The 24,460-nt window shown below is 41.5% G+C and overlaps 1 protein-coding gene across 6 annotated transcripts in view; it reads right to left on the bottom strand.

Annotated features, from left to right (window-relative positions):
- Nucleotides 1–11,544: 11,544 nt before the first annotated feature.
- LOC139561683 (diacylglycerol kinase alpha-like) overlaps nt 11,545–24,460 on the bottom strand; it is a 33,852-nt gene continuing 20,936 nt past the window's right edge. For all 6 annotated transcript variants that reach the window (XM_071378948.1, XM_071378944.1, XM_071378933.1 and 3 more), the window contains 7 exons: nt 22,613–22,677; nt 22,385–22,475; nt 16,808–16,994; nt 16,209–16,329; nt 16,052–16,112; nt 12,787–12,914; nt 11,545–12,680 (listed from right to left, as the gene is read on the bottom strand). In XM_071378948.1, the coding sequence (XP_071235049.1) occupies nt 12,834–12,914; nt 16,052–16,112; nt 16,209–16,329; nt 16,808–16,994; nt 22,385–22,475; nt 22,613–22,677 (606 nt within the window). In that variant the 3' untranslated portion in view covers nt 11,545–12,680; nt 12,787–12,833. The remainder of the gene's footprint in view (nt 12,681–12,786; nt 12,915–16,051; nt 16,113–16,208; nt 16,330–16,807; nt 16,995–22,384; nt 22,476–22,612; nt 22,678–24,460) is intronic.

Here is a 24,460-nt window from a genome sequence, read left to right as displayed (position 1 = left end):
GGGCAGGCAGGCCAGGGGACACTTCAATGCAATGAAAGACATGATTCAAATCTCTAAATTCCTCCCTTGACTTTGACTCCCTCCCAATCCCAGCATACAGTATGTACAGTAAAACACGCTATACTGTAGGGTCAATATTGACCCAACTGGTGCACCATAGCCGGGAAACCTGGGGAGAGAAACTGTTGTTTTCACCAACCACCTGGGTAGAGAGTGGGAGGGGTGGAAAGCCCCAGCAGTAGTCTAACCTAACTAACGTCTCAGTGTAATAGAGGCTATCGACATGGTGGAAAGATATATGATATCCTATAGTGAGTACCCTTCCAGTCTCTCAGGGTACAATATAGCTTCATATTCTATACTTAGAGCTTGGTGTTAGACATCAGATCTAGACCCAATGTCCCTGTAGATTTGACTCCAGAAAAAACTGACATGTAAGCTGCAAATCAGTGATAACAAAACACACCCTGTGTGTGGCTGGTTAAACTGTCTATACTGCTCCCCTGTAGTTGAATAGAAATATAATTTCCCATCTCAGGACATTGACGTGAATGGGAATGCCCAATCTAGTAATTCTACTTCTATGGTTGAATATAGCAGATGGAGCTCATCTGGTCCAGGAAGGTGCGTCCCATTAATATCTCTTTTCTCCTGAAGTGTGCAATAGGGTGACCACATGTCCCGGATTGTGCGGGAGAGACCCGCATTTTGTCCCTTTGTCCCGCAACCAAACAATCATGTCTGGCATTTTATCAACACATTCAAATACCACTAATATTAAAAAAAGTTGATTTGTCCCGTATTTCAGTCAGACATTCCAACCTGTATATTTTGCAGCAGAGAGGAAGAGGCGAAGCTAGAGGTTTCACTCGACAATATGGGCTTATTTTGCACCTAAACCTTTTGGCCTGCCTTCACGCCTTTGGGACAAGGATTGCCATAGTTAGGGCGGAGACATCATGGGAGGCTGCTGAGAGGAGGACAGCTCATAATAATGGCTGGAACGGAGCAAATGGAATGGCATCAAACACATGGAAACCATGATGCCATTCCACTATTCGGCTCCAGCCATTACCACGAGACCGTCCTCTCCAATTAAGGTACCACCAACCTCCTGTGTCAGATACAGATCTCTGTTAGCAGTCACGTTGCGCTTTTGACAAGATATAGGTCTATATCATAAGGTTGCGTTACTGGTGATGTTAAACAACTTTCCAATCATTGTTGAGATCTGATATTCTACACAGCGCAGCGCGAGACGTAGACCAACGTAATATCTTCAACCAATCACATTTGTCAAATCCTTTCAGTCTAAATTCCAGCTAAACTTGGAGAACATTTAACTACTTACAAAAAGCATGCTTCTTTCGAAGAGTTACAAAAGTAAGTAAATAGCCGTATTAGACAAAATATATACGTGATTAGACTGAAAAGATATGTGATTTCTTCAAATGTGTGAGGCTCTCCATGCTCATTAAACATATGTCTGCTACTTCACTCAATTTGTTTTTTAAAGTCTCCCCTCTTAACTGTTTTACATTCACTGAGACCAAAAAGAAATGTTTCCTTGGCCAAGTATTCTGAGATTTTCATAAAACAGACACACATTTGTTATCTCATATTTTGCGCTAGGAAAAGGAGTATAGGCTCACTTCAATTAGCTCCTTCGGTGCAGTGGGAGTTTTTTTTGGGGGGGGGGATTCTGCCCAATATTCACTGTCCCGGAAAATCATCCATTTGTCCCACATTTGGGTATTTTAAATGTGGTCACCCTAGTGTGCACTCATTCAGTACTTCCCATAAATCTAAATGCATTGAATTGTGGAGGCCTGGGAGTGTGGGAGTTTCCACCATGTTTTTTACACCACAAATGTACTTTGAAATCAGTGAAGGGAAGTGAACAAGCGCACACTGCGAGTAAGGAGAGATCATTGGGACGTACACAGTGTCTGCTGATCATTACACATGACATGACAGGTACACACACTGACTTTTCCCAAAGTAGATAAGAAAAACATGCACCATGTAGTAACAGGTCAGATTACACTTTCAAGTGTAAAACTGAGCAACGACCGAACCCCAACACGCCCTTTTTGCAGCCCCTCGGGCTCAGACACTTCAGCTCCCACCATCCGTCCACAGTGCCCAGCTGCCATCTTACATTTGTCAGCAGGCATAAGAGCCCTGAGCACAAGCACACACACCACGTACGTAGTTACGTCCTCACTACCAGCTTGGAATTAAGCTCATCCGGGAGGAAGGGACTCGTGATCCTAGATTGTTTGCATTTGGCTGTGGGGTGAAATAGAGCAGTGGCTGACAACTCTCAGGCTACAGCAGCTGCTGCCTCTATAGTCACCGCGTCTCCCTCACACCCACGCAAACACACACACATCTCCCTTCACCGAAACTCTGTACAGTCATATCACAGCTAAGCTTCGAAGATTCAGCAGGCCTCCCACATGACATACTTTGAAGAAACTGATTAGTGATTACACTGTCACTCAGTAACAACACTAATTTTGCCCTTGCTTCTTGCTGGACATTTTCTTATTTTTGTAACTGTTTATGAGTGTCACGTTCTGACCTTAGTTCCTTTTTTATGTCTTTGTGTTAGGTTGGTCAGGGCGTGAGTTGGGGTGGGTAGTCTATGTTCTTTTTTCTATGTTGTTGTATTTCTGTGTGTTTGGCCTGGTATGGTTCTCAATCAGAGGCAGCTGTCTGTCATTGTCTCTGATTGAGAATCATACTTAGGTAGCCTGTTTTCCCCATTTTGGTTGTGGGTGTTTATTTTCTGTGTAGTGTCTGTTCACCTTGCAGAACTGTTTCGCTTTCTCCTCGTTGTTATTTTGTGTAGTGTTCAGTTTTTAATTAAATTATGACGAACACTTACCACGCTGCATTTTGGTCCTCTTCTCCTTCACCAGACGAGAATCGTTACAATGAGGCTCCAAATTGTTCCCACAGACAGAACTAGAATAATTTCACCTGTAAATATGGTACCTTGGGCTGGGAGATGGGGATGCTAAGCTACAGGACTGTTTTGCTAGCACAGACTGGAATATGTTCCGGGATTCTTCCGATGGCATTGAGGAGTACACCACATCAGTCACTGGCTTCATCAATAAGTGCATCAATGACGTCATCCCCACAGTGACTGTACGTACATACCACAACCAGAAGCCATGGATTACAGGCGACATCCGCACTGAGCTAAAGGGTAGAGCTGCCGCTTTCAAGGAGCGGGACTCTAACCCGGAAGCTTATAAAAGAATCCCGCTATGCCCTCCGACGAAGGCGACAGGCAAAGCGTCAATACAGGACTAAGATCGAATCGTACTACACCAGCTCCGACGCACGTCGGATGTGGCAGGACTTGCAAAATATTACGGACTACAAAGGGAAGCACAGCCAAGAGCTGTCCAGTGACACGAGCCTACCAGACGAGCTAAATAACTTCTATGCTCGCTTCGAGGCAAGTAACACTGAAACATGCATGAGAGCATCAGCTGTTCCGGGCGACTGTGTGATCACGCTCTCCGCAGCCGATGTGAGTAAGACCTTTAAACAGGTCAACATTCACAAGCCCGCAGAGCCAGACGGATTACCAGGACGTGTATTGCGAGCATGCGCTGACCAACTGGCAAGTGTCTTCACTGACATTTTCAACCTTTACCTGTCCGAGTCTGTAATACCAACATGTTTCAAGCAGACCACCATAGTCCCTGTGCCCAAGAACACTAAGATAACCTGCCTAAATGACTACCGACCCGTAGCACTCACGTCTGTAGCGATTAAATGCTTTGAAAGGCTGGTCGTGGAACACATCAACACCAATATCCCAGAAACCCTAGACCCACTCCAATTTACATACCGCCCCAACAGATCCACAGATGATGCAATCTCTATTGCACTCCACACTGCCCTTTCACACCTGGACAAAAGGAACACCTATGTGAGAACGCTATTCATTGACTACAGCTCAGCGTTCAACACCATAGTGCCCTCAAAGCTCATGACTAAGCTAAGGACCCTGGGACTGAACACCTCCCTCTGCAACTGGATCCTGAACTTCCTGATGGGCCGCCCCCAGGTGGTAAAGGTAGGTAACAACACATTCGCCACGCTGATCCTCTACACGGGGGCCCCCCAGGAGTGTGTGCTCAGTCCCCTCCTGTTCACTCATGACTGCAAGGACAGGCACGACTCCAACACCATCATTAAGTTTGCCGATGACACAACAGTGGTACAAACTAACATGGTCCAAGCACACCAAGACAGTCATGAAGAGGGCATGACAAAACCTATTCCCCCTCAGGAGACTGAAAATATTTGGCATGGGTCCTCAGACCCTCAAAAGGTTTTACAGCTGCACCATCGAGAGCATCGACCGCAAGGCACTACAGAGGGTAGTGCGTACGGCCCAGTACATCACCGTGGAGCAATCTTTCTGCCATCCAGGACCTCTATACCAGGCGGTGTCAGAGGAAGGCCCTAACAATTGTCAAAGACTCCAGCCACCCTAGTCATAGATTGTTCTCTCTGCTACCACACGGCAAGCGGTACCGTAGCGCAAAGTCTAGGTCCAAGAGGCTTCTAAACAGCTTCTACCCCCAAGCCATAAGACTCCTAAACATCTAATCAAATGGCTACCCAGACTATTTGCATTGCCGCCTTCTACGCTGCTGCTACTCTCTGTTATTATCTATGCATAGTCACTTTAATAACTCTACCTACATGTACATATTACCTCAATTACCCTGCTTTTGTTAGTTACTGCTGCTCTTTAATTATTTGTTATTCTTATCTCTTACTTTTTTTTAGGTATTTTCTTAAAATTGCATTGTTGGGCTTGTAAGTAAGCATTTCACCTGTTGTATTCGGCGCATGTGACAAATAAAATTTGATTTGATCTTCGGTATACCACCCCTAAGTTGTCACAACACAACTGATTGGCTCAAACGCATTAAGAAGGAAAGAAATTCCACAAATGTACTTTTAACAAGGCACACTTGTTAATTAAAATGCATTCTAGGTGACTACCTCATGAAGCTGGTTGAGAGAATGCCAAGCGTGTGCAAAGCTGTCATCAAGGCAAAGGGTGGCTACTTTGAAGAATCTCAAATATAAAATATATTTGTTTAACACTTTTTGGGTTACTACATGATTCCATATGTGTTATTTCATAGTTTTGATGTCTCCAATATTACTCTACAATGTAGAAAATATTAAAAATAAAGAAAAACCCTTGAATGATTACGTGTGTCCAAATTGTTGACTGGTACTGTATGTGTATATATATATATTAAATCATTTTAAAATGTAAGTGGACAGGATTGGACAATTACAAGTCCTGGTTATTATTTGAAACAGACATGATGCCACGAGTTAATTTGCACGTGCACCATTGCTAAAGAACTTGTGTTGCGAATTCATGCAAATATTTTGCATTAACATAGGCTATTTATTCAACCATAACTTTGTATAAAAATAAACTTTAGAAATAACTTTCATTAACTTGATTAGGTTTCTTCGCCGTGTTGTTGTAACTATCTTCTTAGATGGTAGTTTCGCTTCACTCCCACCAATCTCAAAGCGTAACCCTGTTCGTCGTCAGTTTACTTCCCGGCCGGTCCGCTTGTTCAGGTTCATCTGTACTCTCTGTGTGTGTTTTACATGTTTACTCTTCTCTTTTCTATATTGGAGTCATTAAAAAACACTCAAGTAGAACAACAAAACAGCAAAGTCTTTAAGACAAATTGGGCTTTTCTTCACCGATTTTCTTAGTGCAAATTGATGCTCGTGTTCTAGCTAGATTAATTTCCCTTTTGTTCCATTAACTCTTTAGTATTCGATAGAATGGGAAATGCTGGTCTCGCGAAGAACAACGAGGGCCAGTCTCTCCGATGACGTAAATCAAGGGTACCCATTGACGTAGGTGGAATCCCTGCATGTGATGTAGATCAGATCTGTCGATCTTCGGGACAGCCAAGCGAAGAAAAAATTAAGCAAGTTTCTAAAAATAGTTTGCGGAAGTATGTTGTGTCTGATGTCTGTAATCAGATAGGGCAACATCCTCGCTTTCAAGTTTTATGTCACTTTCTTTTGCCTATACGTTCTCATCGTGTCTCATACTGTAGGCTTAAACATAACCAGCCAAATAAAAATATGTAAATAAATAGATATCCTGAATGTTAGGCTGTTTAGTCGTGCTTTTTAGTGTTATGTTAGAGTGTCCATTCCTTTACTAGATTTGTGTGCATTGGGTATATGTTGTGTAATTGTTAGATATTACTTGTTAGATATTACTGCACTGTCATAGATAGAAGCAAAACTATTTTATACACTCGCAATAACATCTGCTAAACACGTGTACGTGACCAATTTGATTTGATTTTGCTACAAATACTTTTTTTCCTATTAAATAGTTGATTTATTTTGGCAATGTAACTGACTGGTGAGGAAAAACATTTTTGTAGGCCTAGACTATGGAGTTAATGTTTTAATCCAATTTGAACAACTCCATTATTTGAGTTTGAATCATAACTGTAATTTTCAAGGCTACTAGCTTGAATATTTTCCTTCCTTGAAGATACCTTGAAGACTTTCCTTAATCAATGAGTAATTCGTTTTTCTAATACATTTACCTTGTTTCCCCTGACCTAAACCAAAGTTACATTAAACTAAATGAACACATGCATTTATTAACAGACATACAAATACATGATTAAATAGATGAATCAATAGGTTAAAGGTAGCCAAGTGCATCTTGACCTTGGTTACCTACAGTGCCGTCTAGTAAGAACATATAACTGTCTAATAACTTGCATCAGCAGTCCAGCATCCCATAGTGAAACATGATAAGGACAGTGGTGACCGAATCCTTCCAATGGCAAGGAGGAATTCTAGTATGCTCTCCAGTATCTTCTCCAATATTCCTCCACACAGTTGCCAAAAGCAGGAGTGGCAAGAGGGGGGAAAGGGGTAGTTGGGGGAAAGAGGGAAGAATTTAACAATCGATCAAACAGTAAGTAAAATATCTAATATCTATTGATTTAGATGTGGTACCTGAAATGAATAAACCTATTGACACATGTTGATAGGTTCTCTTGACAGCAGTTGAGGAAAAGGCAAAGCTCAAAATGTGCTGAGTGGATGTTTTGCCCCTCCCTCATCATAAATTGTATTGGGTTTATTTTGATATGGGCGCATGGTTAACAACTGGTGCTCAACATCATGGCTGTATATCACTCTAATCAATCAACAAGTGGGGGAGTCACACACGAGAACCCAACATAGTGCAGTGTGTGATTTATGAGTGTACTTGCCTAGAACTTAGTGCCTTTTGGGCACTATATCAAATAACTCACCAGTAATGTCTGATAGCCACACACTATTCACACACTTTTATGTGATAATTTCATAAAGCGGCCATAAATGTATTGTGATAAAAGTAAAAAAATGTGATACCTTTTCTGCATAGTGTTCCAAATGCACAGGTACCATGCCTCATGCTCTAACTAATTTGTCTTTGAGTGTTTGATGTCTTGCACCATGAAACGTACCCAGCAGCTGCTTGGAGCAGGCACTACCAGAGACGGTCTGTGTCTGGCCAACGGCACCACGGGTCCATAACAGTGTGGCTGTGAATAAGCATGGGAGACGAGGGACTCAAGTTACAGGGGCATTTCCCCTGTCTCTAGACACAACTATGGGCAGAGAGAGAGAGAGGAGTGAGAGAAAGTCAGAGTGGGGGAGAGACGGAAAGGGAGTCAAGCAAGGGTGGGCAGATAGAGAAAATGGGGAAAGAGGGGGTGTGGGGAGCAGAAAGAGAGAGGGATGGGGAGGGTCAGGTTCTGGTAGCGAACTTCTCAATGTATCGATGTCCCCGCTGGCCCGCTCCATTCCCTAGACTATATCAGGTTAGCATGGGGTGTTAAGAGCTTCACTTATTTCAGTAAGTCAGGCAGATGTTATAGAATTGATAGTGTTGTGTTTATTCTGCAGCAAATTGAGAGCTCTTTTCAGCCTTCCATCAGATCAATGCCCCTGTAACTTGAGTCCCTCGTCTCCCATGCTAGGTATCACATCAAGGACATTCAGAGACGTGTCCCGAAGCCACTCCTGCTTTGTCTTGGCTGTGTGCTTAGGGTCGTTGTCCTGTTGGAAGGTGAACCTTCGCCCCCAGTCTGAGCGCTCTGGAGCAGGTTTTCATCAAGGATCTCTCTCTACTTTGCTCCGTTCATCTTTCCCTGACCAAGGCCCTTCTCCCCTGATTGCGCAGTTTGGCCGGGCGGCCAGCTCTAGGAAGTCTTGCTGGTTACAAACTTCTTCCATTTAAGAATGATGGAGGCCACTGTGTTCTTGGGGACCTTCAATGCTGCAAAAAAAAGATTGTAATCTTCCCTAGATCTGTGCCTCGACATAATACTGTCTCGGAGGTCTACGGACAATTCCTTCGACCTCATGGCTTGGTTTTTGCTCTGACATGCACTGTCAACTGTGGGACCTTTTATAGACAGGTGTGTGCCTTTCCAAATCATGTCCAATAAATTGAATTTACCACAGGTGGACTCCAATCAAGTTGTAGAAACATCTGAAGGATGATCAATGGAAACAGGATGCACTTGAGCTCAATTTCGAGTCTCATAGCATAGGGTCTGAAAACCTATGTAAATAAGGTATCTGTTTTTTATTTTGAATAACATTTGCAAAAATGTCAAAACTTTGTCATTATGGGGTATTGTGTGTAGATTGATGAGGAAAATGTTTTATGAAATACATTTTAGAAAAAGGCTGTAACGTAACAAAATGTGGAAAAAGTCAAGGGGTCTGAATACTTTCCCGAATGCACTGTATGTCTCTGAAGCAAAGGAAAACATTTCTGGTTTGCACCATGTGCCTCCTTCGCATAGAGTTGATCAGGCTACTGATTGTGGCCTATGGAATGTTGTCCCACTCCTCCTTAATGGCTGTGCAAAGTTGCTGGATATTGGCAGGAACTGGAACACGCTATCTTACATGTCGATCCAGAGCATTCCAAACGTGCTCAATGAGTAACATGTCTGATGAGTATACAGGCCATGGAAGAACTTGGACATTTTTAGCTTCCAGGAATTGTGTACAGATCTTTGCGACATGTGTCCGTGCATTATCATGAGGTGATGGCGGTGGATGAATGGCACGACAACGGGCCTCAGGATCTCGTCACGGTATCGCTGTGCATTCAAATTTTCATTGATAAAATGCAATTGTGTTCATTGTCCATAGCTTATGCCTGCCCATACCATAACTCCACCACCACCATGGGAAGCTGTTCACATCTGCAATACGCTTGCCCACACAACACCATACACGTTGTCTGTCATCTGCTCGGTACAGTTAACACCGGGATTCATCCATGAAGAGCAAATTTCTCCAGCGTGCCAGTGCCCATCGAAGGTGAGCATTTGCCCACTGAAGTCGGTTACAACGCCAAACTGCAGTCAGGTCAAGACTCTGGTGAGGATGACGAGCACCCAGATGAACTTCCCTGAGACGGTTTTTGACAGTTTGTGCAGACTTTCTTCGGTTGTGCAAACCTACAGTTCCATCAGCTGTCTGAGTGGCTGGTCTCAGATGATCCCACAGGAGAAGAAGTCGGATGTGGAGGTCCTGGGCTGGAGCGGTTACACGTAGTCTGCGATTTGAGGGCGGTTGGCCGTATTGCCAAATTCTCTAAAACGATGTTGGAAGCGGCTTATGTTAGAGAAATTAACATTCAATTATCTGGCAACAGCTCTGGTGGCCATTCCTTCAGTCAGCATGCCAATAGCACGCTCCCTCAAAACTCGAGACATCTGTAGCATTGTGTTGTGTGACAAAACTGCACATTTTAGAGTGGCCTTTTTATTGTTCCCAGCATAAGGTGTGCCTGTGCAATGATCATCAGCTTCTTGATATGCTACACCTGTCAGGTGGATGGATTACCTTGGCAAAGGAAAAATGCTCAGTAACAGGGATGTAAACAAATGTGTGCACCAAATTTGAGAGAAATAAGCTTTTTGTGTGTATGGAAAACGCCTGATCTTTTATTTCAGTTCATGAAACATGGAACCAACACTTTACATGTTGTGTTTATATTTTTGTTCACTGTAGTTCTAGTGTTGCAGTCATTTTAGGGAAACTCCTGAAGACGATGGCTTCGTCCCAAATGGCACCCTACTTTGGACCAGTCTCTGAGCTCCGTTGGGAGTCCCACTGTCACGCCCTGACCATAGTAAGCTGTTTTTCTCTGTGTTGGTTGGGGCGTGATAGTGACTAGGGTGGGTCATCTAGGTGTTTGTATGTCTATGTTGGCCTGATATGGTTCCCAATCAGAGACAGCTGTTTATCGTTGTCTCTGATTGGGGATCATATTTAGGTAGCCATTTTCCCCATTGTTAGTTGTGGGATCTTGTCTACAGTAAGTTGCCTTTGTGCACTCCAGTAGCGTCACGTTTCGTTTGTTCTTTATTGTTTTGTGAGTTTCTCTTTATTAAAATTATGTGGAACTCTATGCATGCTGCGCCTTGGTCTCATCATTACAATGAACGTGACACCCACAGCCATTAACACCAATGGCCAACAAACACAAACCTGTTAAGTATGACACAGCACCACTATGACAGCTGCCCAACTGCCATTGACACCCTTTATAAAAGTACATTCTATCACGTACAGCGATATCCTTCTGGTAACTGACCTTGAGAAAGGCAGTGTCACGTGTGATCCCTCTCCGGCCTCTAGGTCACCAGGCTGCTCGTTATGGCGCACACCTGTCACCATCTTTACGCGCACCTGCGTGTCATCAGACTCACCTGGACTCCATCACCTCCCTCCCCTATATATGTCACTCCCTTTGGTTCCTTTCTCAGGCCTTTGGTTCCTTTTTCCTTTCTCTGTTCCAGTGTTTAGTCTGTGTGTTGTTCGTGGTTCTTGTTTTGTTTTATGTTGCATTTATTTATTAAAACACTCACTTCCTAAACTTGCTTCCCGACTCTCAGCTCACATCATTACAGAATAATGCCTCACCTAAGGGAAGCATCAGGGGGTGTTTTTTTTTTTTTTTTAATTGTCAGGTGGAATGACGTCGGGTCCAGGAGCCGCTACGGGCTTTCATGCCTCAGCCGGGCTCGTCGGGCTCCCCTGCCTCAGACGGCTCGTCGGGCTTCCTCTCTGGCCTCTAGGTCACCAGGCTGCTCGTTATAGCGCACACCTGTCACCATCGTTATGCGCACCTGCGCGTCATCAGAGTCACCTGGACTCTATCACCTCTCTGATAACCTTCCCTATATATGTCACTCCCTTTTGGTTCCTTCCCCAGGTGTTATTGTTTCTGTTCCAGTGTTTAGTCTGTGCGTTGTTCGTGTTTCTTGTTTTGTTTTATGTTGCATTTATTTATTAAAACACTCACTCCCTGAACTTGCTTCTCGACTCTCAGCACACATCGTTACAGGCAGAGATAAGAAATTGCTGTCTTTTTTTAAAGATCTCTTACCATGATAGATACATGAATACACATACTGTAGGCTAAACATTTATTTCTTTAAAGAGAAAAGCCAGGTCTCTTTTTTTCTTGAGGACAGCATCTCAGTAGTTGTTTGGAAGCAGTCTCACTAAGCAGAGAGATTAGGTTAGTGTTCATGAGGAAGTGCTGCTTGTGACAAAGTGTTAAAGGCCCAATGCAGCTGTTTTTTAAAATCTCAATATCAAATCATTTCTGGGTAACAATTAAGTACCTTACTGTGAATGTTTTCAATCAAAATGCTTAAAAAGAAACAAAAATAGCTTCTTAGCAAGAGCAATTTCTCAAGCAAGAATTTTGCTATGACTTAGGGAGTGGTTTGAGTGGGGAGGGGAAAACAGAAAACTATCTGTTATTGGCAGAGGTTTGGAACTCTTTCTTATTGTTCTTTTAATGCATTTACCTGATGTCACCAGGCAGGCCAACACTGCATCCCATCAAAACCACCTGAAATTTCAGTCTGTCTTTTCGAACAGCTCTTACATGAAAAGGACATTATCATAATTTTCACAATTTCGCAGTATTATTCCAACCTCATAGTGTGGAAATATATGTAAAACACAGAAAAATCTAATTTGACTGCACTGGGCCTTTAAGTGAGGTCGGGCAACGCGAACGATACCCTCAGCTGTCTGAGCTGTATCCTCTACAAGAAACTTGCTGAGTAGGCGAAACATACTTAGATTTGACAATGAACGGCATTATATAGCGACACAGACTATTGGCCTATCACGTTAATCAATATGGATACAAAAACATTTGTGTGAAAATGCTATAGAACGCAGATAAACAAACAGGAGATCTATTACTGTGCTGAGACATAACAATAAGGCTTAAAAGTAATCAAACTCATGGAATACTATGGAATTATACATAACTAATACAAACAGATACAAAATGTAATAGCAATGTAATATAAAGCTTAACATTAAGGGACTTACTCAAATCAACACAAGCCTGGGATAGTTCTGAGTTTTTTGTTATGGAAATGAGTAGAGTATCAATGTTAATCAATGGCTACTAGTGTTTCAGGAAGAAATTCAGACATGAAGAATGTTTTTACGAAAATGTTGGTTCCTTTATGGCAGTGGTCCTTCAGCAGTCAGTGGACCTCTGCTTCTGGGTGAAGTTTCCCCTAGGTACAGATCTAGGATAAGCATCCACTCACCCAATCCAAACCTTAACCATTAGTTGGGAAAATGAAAAACTGATCCAAGATCAGTGTCAAAGCGCAACCTCACCCTACACCCGGACCTCTTCAGTCTCAGTGGTGCAGCCCACCTTTCCTCTACTTGAGGTGGAAGAAGCCTGATGATTTGGCAGGAGCAGCCATCAGCATGTTGGCTTGGTTCTTGTGTGTGATGTGGATCTGAACACAGGGTGGAAAATTCAGGAGGTTTTACAGTCATCACAGTCTACAACAGTGTTTCCCTTATCCCCATACCCTCTTTTGGTAGACAAACATTTTTGTCCTATCCCTGCACGGATACACCTGATTGAAGTAATTAAACTATTATTGAAAGTCGGGACAATCCTTATCCGGCAGGGAAACTTTTAATTTTTATAGCATTATTTGAGATTCATTTTAATTTAAGGGAATTTTATAAGGGAAATACTTGTTATTGGAATTGTTTTAATATTTGCAATATTATTAATTTCCATGTCCGCTCTACGAACAGAAATGCCCTTGTCCGGAGCAAAGGATCCCAATTTCAAACGCTCAAAAAATGTGTTTAAAATTGTATAAACTGGTTATAATTCATATTAACTGAAAAAGGATCTTATGTCGTTTCTTGCAATAGCCCTCTGAAACTTTAAATAATATTGATCTCGAAACTGTGACTCCTAACAAAGGTTTGGTCCCCCAAAAAATTGGTAAACTGTCAGATTTGTCTAAAACCCTAAGTGATTCAGGAATGAGCACGGTCAACTCCACAATAAGGCCCCCTTCTTCATGTCCTCATTACATGTAGTGCAACAAGACCGCTCATGGTCTGTAAAGTTGTCTACTTTTAATACATTTAAAACAAGCAATATTGAAATCACCATGGTCACAACAATAAACTGTCAACTCCATCTCCTTGATAGGATATACATTTTGGTTCAGATATGTTTATTTATTTTAGGGTTTATAGTCATAAAGCAACGGAGGAAAAACAAAGGGATAATGTTAGCTTTATAAAATATTGTTTTATGTTCTTTCTCTAGAAAAACATGCCAAAATGCTAACGAAATTAGCCCTGGAGTATTATATAGTGGTATAAAACGAAACAAAATTAAGTTTGGAGAGTTGTACAAACATTTGAATAATCTGTTAGAATTAAACAAATCAAGGCCTTCAAACACTTGTTGAACTATGTACAAATTAAAAGCCTTTTATAGCGTCAGACGGAGTTGACATAAATCCATTTAGTTGCATTTTATGGATATTTTTTGAAGAATTAGGATGTTGTTCCTTTACATGGTGTGATTGGTGATACTTTGGTCTATCAAAAATATATACAGTTGAAGTCGGAAGTTTACATACACCTTAGCCAAATACATTAAACTCAGTTTTTCACAATCCCAGACATTTAATCCTAGTAAAAATTCCCTGTCTTAGGTCAGTTAGGATCACCACTTTATTTTAAGAATGTGAAATGTCAGAATAATAGTAGAGAGAATAATTTATTTCAGCATTTATTTATTTCATCACATTCCCAGTGGGTCAGAAGTTTACATACACTCAATTAGTATTTCGTAGCATTGCCTTTAAATTGTTTAACTTGGGTCAAACGCTTTGGGTAGCCTTCCACAAGCTTCCCACAATAAGTTGGGTATATTTTGGCCCATTCCTCCTGACAGAGCTGGTGTAACTGAGTCAGGTTTGTAGGCCTCCTTGCTCGCACAAGCTTTTTCAGTTCTGCCCACACATGTTCTATTGGATTGAGGTCAGGGCTTTGTGATGGCCAGTCCAATACCTTGACTTTGTTGTCTTTAAGCCATTTTGCCACAACTTTGGAAGTATGCTACGGGTCAACGTCCATTTGGAAGACCCAAGCTTTAACTTCCTGACTGATGTCCGGAGATGTTGCTTCAATATATCCACATCATTTCCCTCCTCATGATGCCATCTATTTTGTGAAGTGCACCAGTCCTTCCTGCAGCAAAGCACCCCCACAACATGATGCTGCCACCCCCATACTTCACGGTTGGGATTGTGTTCTTCGGCTTGCAAGCCTCCCCCTTTTTCCTCCAAACATAACGATGGTCATTATGGCCAAACAGTTCTATTTTTTGTTTCATCAGACCAGAGGACATTTCTCCAATTAGTACGATCTTTGTCCCCATGTGTAGTTGCAAACCGTAGTCTGGCTTTTTTATGGCGGTTTGGGAGCAGTGGCTTCTTCCTTGCTGATTGGCCTTTCAGGTTATGTCGATATAGGACTTGGTTTACTGTGGAAATAGATACTTTTGTACCTGTTTCCTCCAGCATCTTCACAAGGTCCTTTGCTGTTGTTCTGGGATTGATTTGCACTTTTCGCACCAAATATGTTCATCTCTAGGAGACAGAACGCATCTCCTTCCTGAGTGGTATGACGGCTGCGTGGTCCCATGGTGTTTATACTAGCGTACTATTGTTTGTACAGATGAATGTGGTACCTTCAGGCGTTTGGAAATTGCTCACAAGGATGAACCAAACTTGTGGAGGTCTACAATTTTTTTTCTGAGGTCTTGGCTGATTTCTTTTGATTTTCCCATTATGTCAAGCAAAGAGGCACTGAGTTTGAAGGTAGGCTTTGAAATACATCCACAGGTACACCACCAATTGACTCAAATTATGTCAATTAGCCTATCAGAAGCTTCTAAAGCCATGACATAATTTTCTGGAATTTTCCAAGCTGTTTAAAGGCACAGTCAACTTAGTGTATGTACACTTCTGACCCACTGGAATTGTGATACAGTGAATTATAAGTGAAATAATCTGTCTGTAAACAATTGTTGGAAAAATTACTTGTGTCATGCACAAAGTAGATGTCCTTATCGACTAGCCAAAACTATAGTTTGTTAACAAGAAATGTGTGGAGTGGTTGAAAAACGAGTTAATGACTCCAACCTAAGTGTATGTAAACTTCAGACTTCAATTGTATATATTTCACATTTGTGTTAATATTAAGACAAATATTTGTGAATATTTGAGATTGGTCCGTCTTTCAAGAATCGCTGAATTAATGAATCACCAAGACCTTGATTAGTTGTCTGGTGTGTCAGTGTAGGGCTAGAAAAAGAATGTGTCTGGTCTGGAAAGGGTTGGGAAATGCTGATCTCCAGTACATCACATTGTATTTCTGAAACAAAATTGAGTCAAGAGACTTGGCCCACTGCTAAAACTAACAAGCCAACATAAGGACATCAACAATGTTTATTTTAGAATAAATGTTCCTCCAGTTGTCACAATTTCTAATTCAATTGGTCATAGAGATCCCACGGCCAAACTCACTTAAGGGGTATATTAATAACACTTACAGTGCAGGGAGGCTGCATCCAGGGCTCACCATCAATCTGCATAGGCAAGGCTTTATGTGTCCTGAGAAAGGCAATGAGAGAGAGATATGTTTTAATACCAAAAGTTAAAAAGGCATAACACCTGAAGAATTGTGTATAGAGCCTGTATTAAGTCTACCTGATAGTGATCTGTGATGTTTGAGCCAGTCTGTGTCCAGCCCTCTTCAGCCCAGAATAGATCTGACCCATCTCAATCGCCCCCTCCAACCCCACCACCTCAATCCGCTTGTCACTTAGGTCTGTGGGGGGAAAAGAAAACATGAAAATATTGTCAATAGCTCATTAAGCAGACATTCATTCTCATACATAGTGACTTAACTACTGTAATACAAATTATATCATAATAATTTGGTGGGTGCTTATATTGCTCCTATGTCTTGCATGTACAAGTGTGTATTAATATGTATGTGGAGAGTGGGGTCATGGCCAGAGTCTGCCATTATCAACGGCGACCCCGGAGCAAATAGGGTTAAGTGTCTTGCTCAAGGGCAGATCAACAGATTTTTCACCTTGTCAAGTATTCGAAATCGCAACCTTTTTGTTAGTGGCCCAACGCTCTAACCACTAGGCTACCTGCCGCCCTCCAAAAATAAGACCATATGGTCTGTGTAAGGGGAAAAGTGACAATATTACATACAATGCTACAGTAAACATTCATATCACTAGGCAACAAAATAAACCTCCAACAATGTATGAGATAAGCATGCCCTAAAGTACCTTGTGAGCTCATTTTCAGAATGTCGTGGTCAGTGACGACCTCAGGCGGTTCCTCTTCTGACACATTGTCTCTGTCTGCCTTCTTAGCCTCACCCCACAGGTTGGAGCCGCCGTGCATGCTGGGTATGTTGATGACTGCAAGGCCCTCCAGAGAGTGACCGCTCAGGTCCAGCGGTGTCCCACAGCACTGAGAGATAGACGGGCAGACAGGTAAAGAGGGTAAACGGGTAAAGAGACAAAATTAATTATTGCTATCTACAGTGCCGGGAAAAAGCATTTGCCCCCTTTCTGATTTTCTCTATTTTTGCATATTTTGATACAGAATGTTATCAGATATTCAACCAAAACCTAATATTAAAAGGCACCTGAGTTCACCTATAACTACAAAAATGTATACTTATTGTATTTAACTAAGAAAGTTATGCAACACCCAATTTCCATGTGAAAAAGTAATTGCCCCCTTACACTCATGGCTGCATTCCATACACTTAAAAGACACACCCTATCCCCTCAGCCCTCAAATGAAGTGGACACTTCTGATGACGTATCATGATGTCTGACGAGTATACACTTGCTGGACGAGGGAGGAAGGAATGATTTTTAAATGGACCGCGTTTGCTCGGAAATTCGCCACTCGTTCATCCCGCGATGATTGTGTTTTCAGCCACAGGTAGCTTGTGGGTGATTTATATGCGCTACAGTCAACTATGATTGCATGTCTACTTATATTAACTATATAATTATTAATATACACCTACTTTATGATAGCTAGCAAATTAAATAGCTAACTAACGTTAGCCTGCCTAGCTACTTCTGAAGAAGGAAAAACATTTATTTCTATAATTTCCAAAAGCTAACTAAACATTTATGAGACGTATTTGTGCATTATTAGCACAATTTCTAACTTATTTACAAATATGGCCGCGGGGATTACCCCAAGAGCATAGGGCTCAGGGTTAAGGGCCAAGGGCTGTCTACTTTGAGTTTGAAATGCAGCCAATAACTGGCTGTGCCACCTTTAGCTGCAATGACAGCCACCAAATGCTTCCTGTAGTTGTTGATCAGTCTCTCACGCCGCTGTGGAGGTATTTTGGCCAACTCTTGCATGCAGAACTGGTTTAACTCAGCAACATTTGTGGGTTTTCAAGCATGAACTGCTCGTTTCAAGTCCTGCCGCAAAATCTCAATTGGGATTAGGTCTGGACTTTGACCAGACCATTCCAAAACTTCAAATTTGTTGCTTTTTAGCCATTTTCATGTAGACTTGATTGTGTGTTTTGGATCATTGTTTTGCTACATGACCCAGCTGCGCTTCAGCTTCAGCTCACAGACGGATGGCCTGACATTCTCCTGTAGAATTCTCTGATACAGAGCAGAATTAATGGTTCTGTCTATTAAGGCAAGTCTTCCAGGTCCTCAAACCTTCACACTACCACCACCATGCTTGACTGATGGTATGAGGCTCTTACTGTGGAATGCAGTGTTTGGTAGGTGAGGTGAACTAATTATCTCTGCATGTGTGGTTCCCACCGTGAAGCATGGAGGAGGAGGTGTGGGGGTGCTTTGCTGGTGCAACTGTCGGTGGTTTATTTAGAATTCAAGGCAGACTTGACCAGCATGCCTACCACAGCATTCTGCAGCAATACGCCATCCCATCTGGTTTGCGCTTAGTGGGACTAGCATTTGTTTTTCAACAGGACAATGACCCAAAACACACCTCCAGGCTGTGTAAGGGCTATTTCACCAAGGAGAGTGATGGAGTGCTGCATCAGATGACCTGGCCTCCACAATCACCTAACCTCAACCCAATTGAGATGGTTTGGGATGAGTTGGACCGAAGAGTGAAGGAAAAGCAGCCAACAAGTGTTTAGACTGTTGGAAAAGCATTCCTCATGAAGCTGGTTGAGGTACAAAAGACTTCTTAATAGCTTCTACCCCCAAGCCATAAGACTCCTGAACAGCTAATCAAATGGCTACCCAGACTATTTGCATTGCCCCCCCTCTTTTATGCTGCTGCTACTCTGTTTATTATCTATGCATAGTCACTTTAACTCTACCTACATGTACATATTACCTCAATTACCTCGACTAACCAGTGCCCCCGCACATTGACTCGGTACCCACTGTATATAGCCTTGCTATTGTTATTTTACTGCTGATCTTTAATTATTTGTTACTTTTATTTTTTATTTATCTATTTTTTCCTCAACACTTATTTTTCTTAAAATTGCATTGTTGGTGAAGGGATTGTAAGTAAGCATTTCACTGTATTCGGTGCATGTTACAAATAAAAAATTTATTGAGATAATGCCAGAGTGTGCAAAGCTGTCATCAAGGCAAAGGGTGGTTACTTTGAAGAATCTTGTTTAATACTTTTTTGGTTACTACATGATTCAAATGACGGGTCAAGCAAGTCTCGTCTTCTTATTGGTGTCCTTTAGTAGTGGTTTCTTTGCAGAAATTCGACCATGAAGGCCTGATTCACGCAGTCTCCTCTGAAAAGTTGATGTTGAGATGTGTCTGTTACTTGAACTCTGAAGCATTTATTTGGGCTGCAATTTCTGAGGTGCAGTTAACTCTAATGAACTTATCCTCTGCAGCAGAGGTAACTCTGGGTCTTCCTTTCCTGTGGCGGTCCTCATGGGAGCCAGTTTCATTATAGTGCTTGATGGTTTTTGCGACTGCACCTGAAGAAACGTTCAAAGTTCTTAAAATGTTCCTGTTTGACTGACCTTCATGTCTTAAAGTAATGATGGACTGTCATTTCTCTTTGCTCTTTGCTTATCTTCTGTATACCACCCCTACTTTGTCACAACAAAACTGATTGGCTCAAACGCATTAAGAAGGAAAGAAATTCCACAAATTAACTTTTAACAAGGCACAACTGTTAATTGAAATGCATTCCAGGTTACTACCTCATGAAGCTGGTTGAGAGAATGCCAAGAGTGTGCAAAGCTGTCATCAAGGCAAAGGGTGGCTACTTTGAAGAATCTCAAATCTCAAATATATTTTGATTTGTTTAACACTTTTTTGGTTACTACATGATTCCGTATGTGTTATTTCATAGTTTTGATGTCTTCACTATTATTCTACAATGTAGAAAATAGTAAAAATAAAGAAAAACCCTGGAATGATTAGGTGTGTCCAAACTTTTGACTGGTATTGTATATATTTGTTTTAGCTATTTATTTTGCCTGTGTTTCAGCCTAGCTTAGTGCTTTCTATGGTGGTGGGGCAGCCAACGGGAAATACAGAGCGTAGGGGTTAGTAATGTTCTCTAGTTGCGCCGTGATTGGCTCAGTGTTCTGTCACTCATGGGGACACTATATCGCCGCAAAATCTACAGGGAGAGCTCGAAAATTAAAGTCCCTTGGGTGCTGCCATAGATTTACATTAGACGTACCCATCCAAGAAGGCTCAAGGTCATTGGCCACAGATAAAATGACGTCAAATAACGTTATATCTACCGTAGCTTTGATTGGACTGATCATGTCAACATCATACTTTCAAAATCTTAGCTAGACAAGCAGTCATCATCATTAATCAAGTCGACAGTCTACTGGCAAATCCTTTTCAATACTCTTCATATGAAGATAAATTATAGATAAAACACATCTGTGCTCATCGGCCATAAACATTACACAACAAGTTGTAAATCGCAAATTCAGGAATCAGTGTCTAACTGCAAGCGTTGCAAAGCAATCAATAGCCAGCCTGCTATTCAGTGGAGAGGGTGTGTGATCCAAGTCTGGGTTTAAGGGTCTCTTTTCCAAGCTTAAAAAGGATAAACATTCACAATCAACACCATGGCCCAGAAAAGGTTGAATACATAGGCCATGTTGTCAATCCAGCATGACTTCTGACGCGTTCAAAACAACTGGAAACTCGGAAATCTCATACTTCAGTGAGTTCAAGACAACTGGAAACTCTGAAAAAAATTAGTGCCGACTGGGAAAATACGGTTTGAATGGTCATCCAACTCAGAATTCCAAGTCGGGAACCCGGGCCCCTTGCTAGAGCTCCGACCTGAAGATCACTGACGTCATGATTCAACATCCCAGTTGTCTTCAAAGCACCATAAATCCAGAGAATGCCAGACATTGATGACAAAGTTTGATGACAAAATTTACCCACAAGAAGGACTGCCACGCCACCTTCCTGTTCAAGTGAGCACAGCACAACAAGGTGAGTCCAAAAATGTCTTGTAAGCTGCTGCATAAATTATGTAATATGCCAGGGAGATATGTATACTGTAGCTAAGAAAGTAATACTACGTGTATGTTGTGTAGTAAGATGTTAGTAGCCCATGTGCATCACCCCAATATTAATTTTGCCTGCTGTTCTAACTTGGTGGTCCACATGTAGCCTATAGCCTGTTTTAGAGAAATGTAATCATTGAATATTGTAAGAGCTTTCATTGTCTGCTTATATTCCCCCTTTATTTATACTTCGATTCGGACTTGGTGTACAGAGACAATACTGTAAGAATGGCCCATGTGCTGAATTCTGTCGCTGTACATTTCAAAAGTGCTGAACAAATAGTTATATTGACTACGTCCGTTCTAGCTCGCTCATTAATGTCTTAATCGAAATGACGGATTGCCTCTTATGCGCTCATTGTTCCCTTATGCCATAGTTTGTACATCTCAATTGTCAGTAGAAACCACATTTTTTTAAGCAAGTCAGCCATTTCAGCTATGTTTTTTAAAAAGGCAGTAAATGAGGCTGAATGAACTGTTTCGCTGCCAGACAAGGCTCCGCTGATAGCCAGGTGTAGCGGTGGTAAGGATTCACCCCATGGTCCTGAAAGAAAGCTCTGCTGTTGGGATGGCTTTATGTAGGCCCTAACAGTTTGTGGGTAACCTTTGTCGCCATTATAGTGGAATTAATGTATTGTTTAGCTTTTAGGCATGTATCATAAAAAAATATGTTGAATTTGCCCCACCAAGATTTACATGATAAAGTCGCAAGTGGACATGGGTCCCATTATGCCTGGCGAAAACCAAACACTGCATTCCATAGTAAGAACCTTATACCAACAGTCAAGCATGGTGGTGGTAGTGTGATGGTTTGGGGATGCTTTGCTGCCTCGGGACCGGGAAGACTTGCATTAATGGAAGGAACCATGAATTCTCCTCTGTATCAGAGAATTCTACAGGAGAATGTCAGGCCATCCGTTTGTGAGCTAAAGTGCAGTTGGGTCATGCAACAAGACAATGATCCAAAACACACAATAGTCTACATGAAAATATCTAAAAAGAAACAAATTTAAAATTAAAGGTGGCTCAACCAGTTATTGAGTGTAAGGGGGCAATTACTTTTTCACACAAGGGCATTGGGTTTTACATAACTTTGTTTATGAAATATGAACGGTGATATTTGTTCACTCAGGTTCCCTTTATCTAATATTAGGTTTTGGTTGAAGATCTGCTAACATTCAGTATAAAAAATATGCAAAAGTAGAGAAAATTAGAAAGGGGGCAAATATTTTTTCACAACACTGTACACTTAAACTATGGTAAGATCCATTTAACCACAAACTAAAATAACTAGGATTCAAGACTCTTCAGTGTTCACCTCAATGCTGAGACACTCCTTTAGCTTCTTGCAGGAGGCAGAGATGGTCTCAGAGGTGGCAAACTCAAAATACCACAGTTTGTTCTTCATCCTTGCAGAGAAAACAAAAAGCACATTGTTTTGGGTCAGTGCTCAGAGATAAACAAAATCACACCCAGCCATAACAGATTTTTCACTCTTCACACTCAACACTCTTTGTTTGATCCTTGACCTTTCAGTCACTCTCACCTGCTGTTGAACTTTTGAGGGTGCTTCTCCCTCATGGAGTGAAAACGGTGAGCAATGGAGGCATCCTGTCAATTAACACATTGTAGCATTTACATGTGTTCAATAAATCTTTATCACCACAAAAGGGCAATTTGTAACAATAAGAAAACAAGAGCACAATGACAAGAAAAATCACAGTCACATCAGTGCCTTCGGAAAGTATTCAGACAGACCCTTTGACTTTTTACACATTTTGTTATGTTACAGCCTTATTCTAAAATGGATTAAATAAAAATCTCAGCAATCTACACAAAATATCCCAAAATGACAAAGTGAAAACATATATATATATTTTTTTTTACAAATGTATAAAAAATTCAAAACAGATACCTTATGTCAGAAGTTTACATACACCTTAGCCAAATACATTTAAATTCAGTTTTTCACAATTCCTGACCTTCAATCCGAGTAAAAATTCCCTGTCTTAGGTCAGTTAGGATCACTACTTTATTTTAAGAATGTGAAATGTCAGAATAATAGAAGAGAGAATGATTTATATCAGCTTTTAATTCTTTCATCACATTCCCAGTGGGTCAGAAGTTTACATACACTCAATTAGTATTTGGTAGCATTGCCTTTAAATTGTTTAACTTGGGTCAAATGTTTTGGGTAGCCTTCCACAAGCTTCCCACAATTAGTTGGGTGAATTTTGACCCATTCCTCCTGACAGAGCTGGTGTAATTGAGTCAGGTTTGTAGGCCTCCTTGCTCGCACACACTTTTTCAGTTCTGCCCACACATTTTCTATGGGATTGAGGTCAGGGCTTTGTGATGGCCACTCCAATACCTTGACTTTGTTGTCCTTAAGCCATTTTGCCACAACTTTGGAAGTATGTTTGGGGTCATTGTCCATTTGGAAGACCCATTTGCGACCAAGCTTTAACTTCCTGCCTGATGTCTTGAGATGTTGCTTCAATATATCCACCAAATTTTCCTCCCTCATGATGCCATCTATTTTGTGAAGTGCACCAGTCCCTCTTGCAGCAAAGCACCCCCACAACATGATGCTGCCACCCCCGTGCTTCACGGTTGGGATGGTGTTCTTCCGCTTGCAAGCCTTCCCCTTTTTCCTCCAAACATAACAATGGTCATTATGGCCAAACAATTCTATTTTTGTTTCATCAGACCAGAGGACATTTCTCCAAAAAGTACGATCTTTGTCCCTATGTGCAGTTGCAAACCGTAGTCTGGATTTTTTATGGCGGTTTTGGAGCAGTGGCTTCTTCCTTGCTGAGCGGCCTTTCATGTTATGTCGATATAGGACTCGTTTTACTGTGGATATAGATACTTTTGTACCTGTTTCCTCCAGCATCTTCACAAGGTCCTCTGCTGTTGTTCTGGGATTGATTTGCACTTTTCGCACCAAAGTACGTTCATCTCTAGGAGACAGAACGCGTCTCATTCCTGAGTGGTATGACGGCTGATTTCTTTAGATTTTCCCATGATGTCAAGCGAATAGGCACTGAGCTTGAAGGTAGGCCTTGAAATACATCCACAGGCACACCTCCAATTGACTCAAATTATGTCAATTAGCCTATCAGATGGTCCTAAAGCCATGACATCATTTTCTGAAAATTTCCAAGCTGTTTAAAGGCATAGTCAACTTAGTGTATGTAAACTTCTGACCCACTGGAATTGTGATACAGTGAATTATAAGTGAAATAATCTATCTGTAAATAATTGTTGGAAAAATTACTTGTGTCATGCACAAAGTAAATGTCCTAACCGACTTGCCAAAACTATAGTTTGTTAACAAGAACTTTGTGGTTGAAAAACGAATTTTAATGACTCCAACCTAAGTGTATGTAAA

The sequence above is a fragment of the Salvelinus alpinus genome, chromosome 2 (assembly GCF_045679555.1).
Source record: "Salvelinus alpinus chromosome 2, SLU_Salpinus.1, whole genome shotgun sequence".
Taxonomy (NCBI): Eukaryota; Metazoa; Chordata; class Actinopteri; order Salmoniformes; family Salmonidae; genus Salvelinus; species Salvelinus alpinus.
This window is presented reverse-complemented; position numbering and strand designations above follow the sequence as displayed.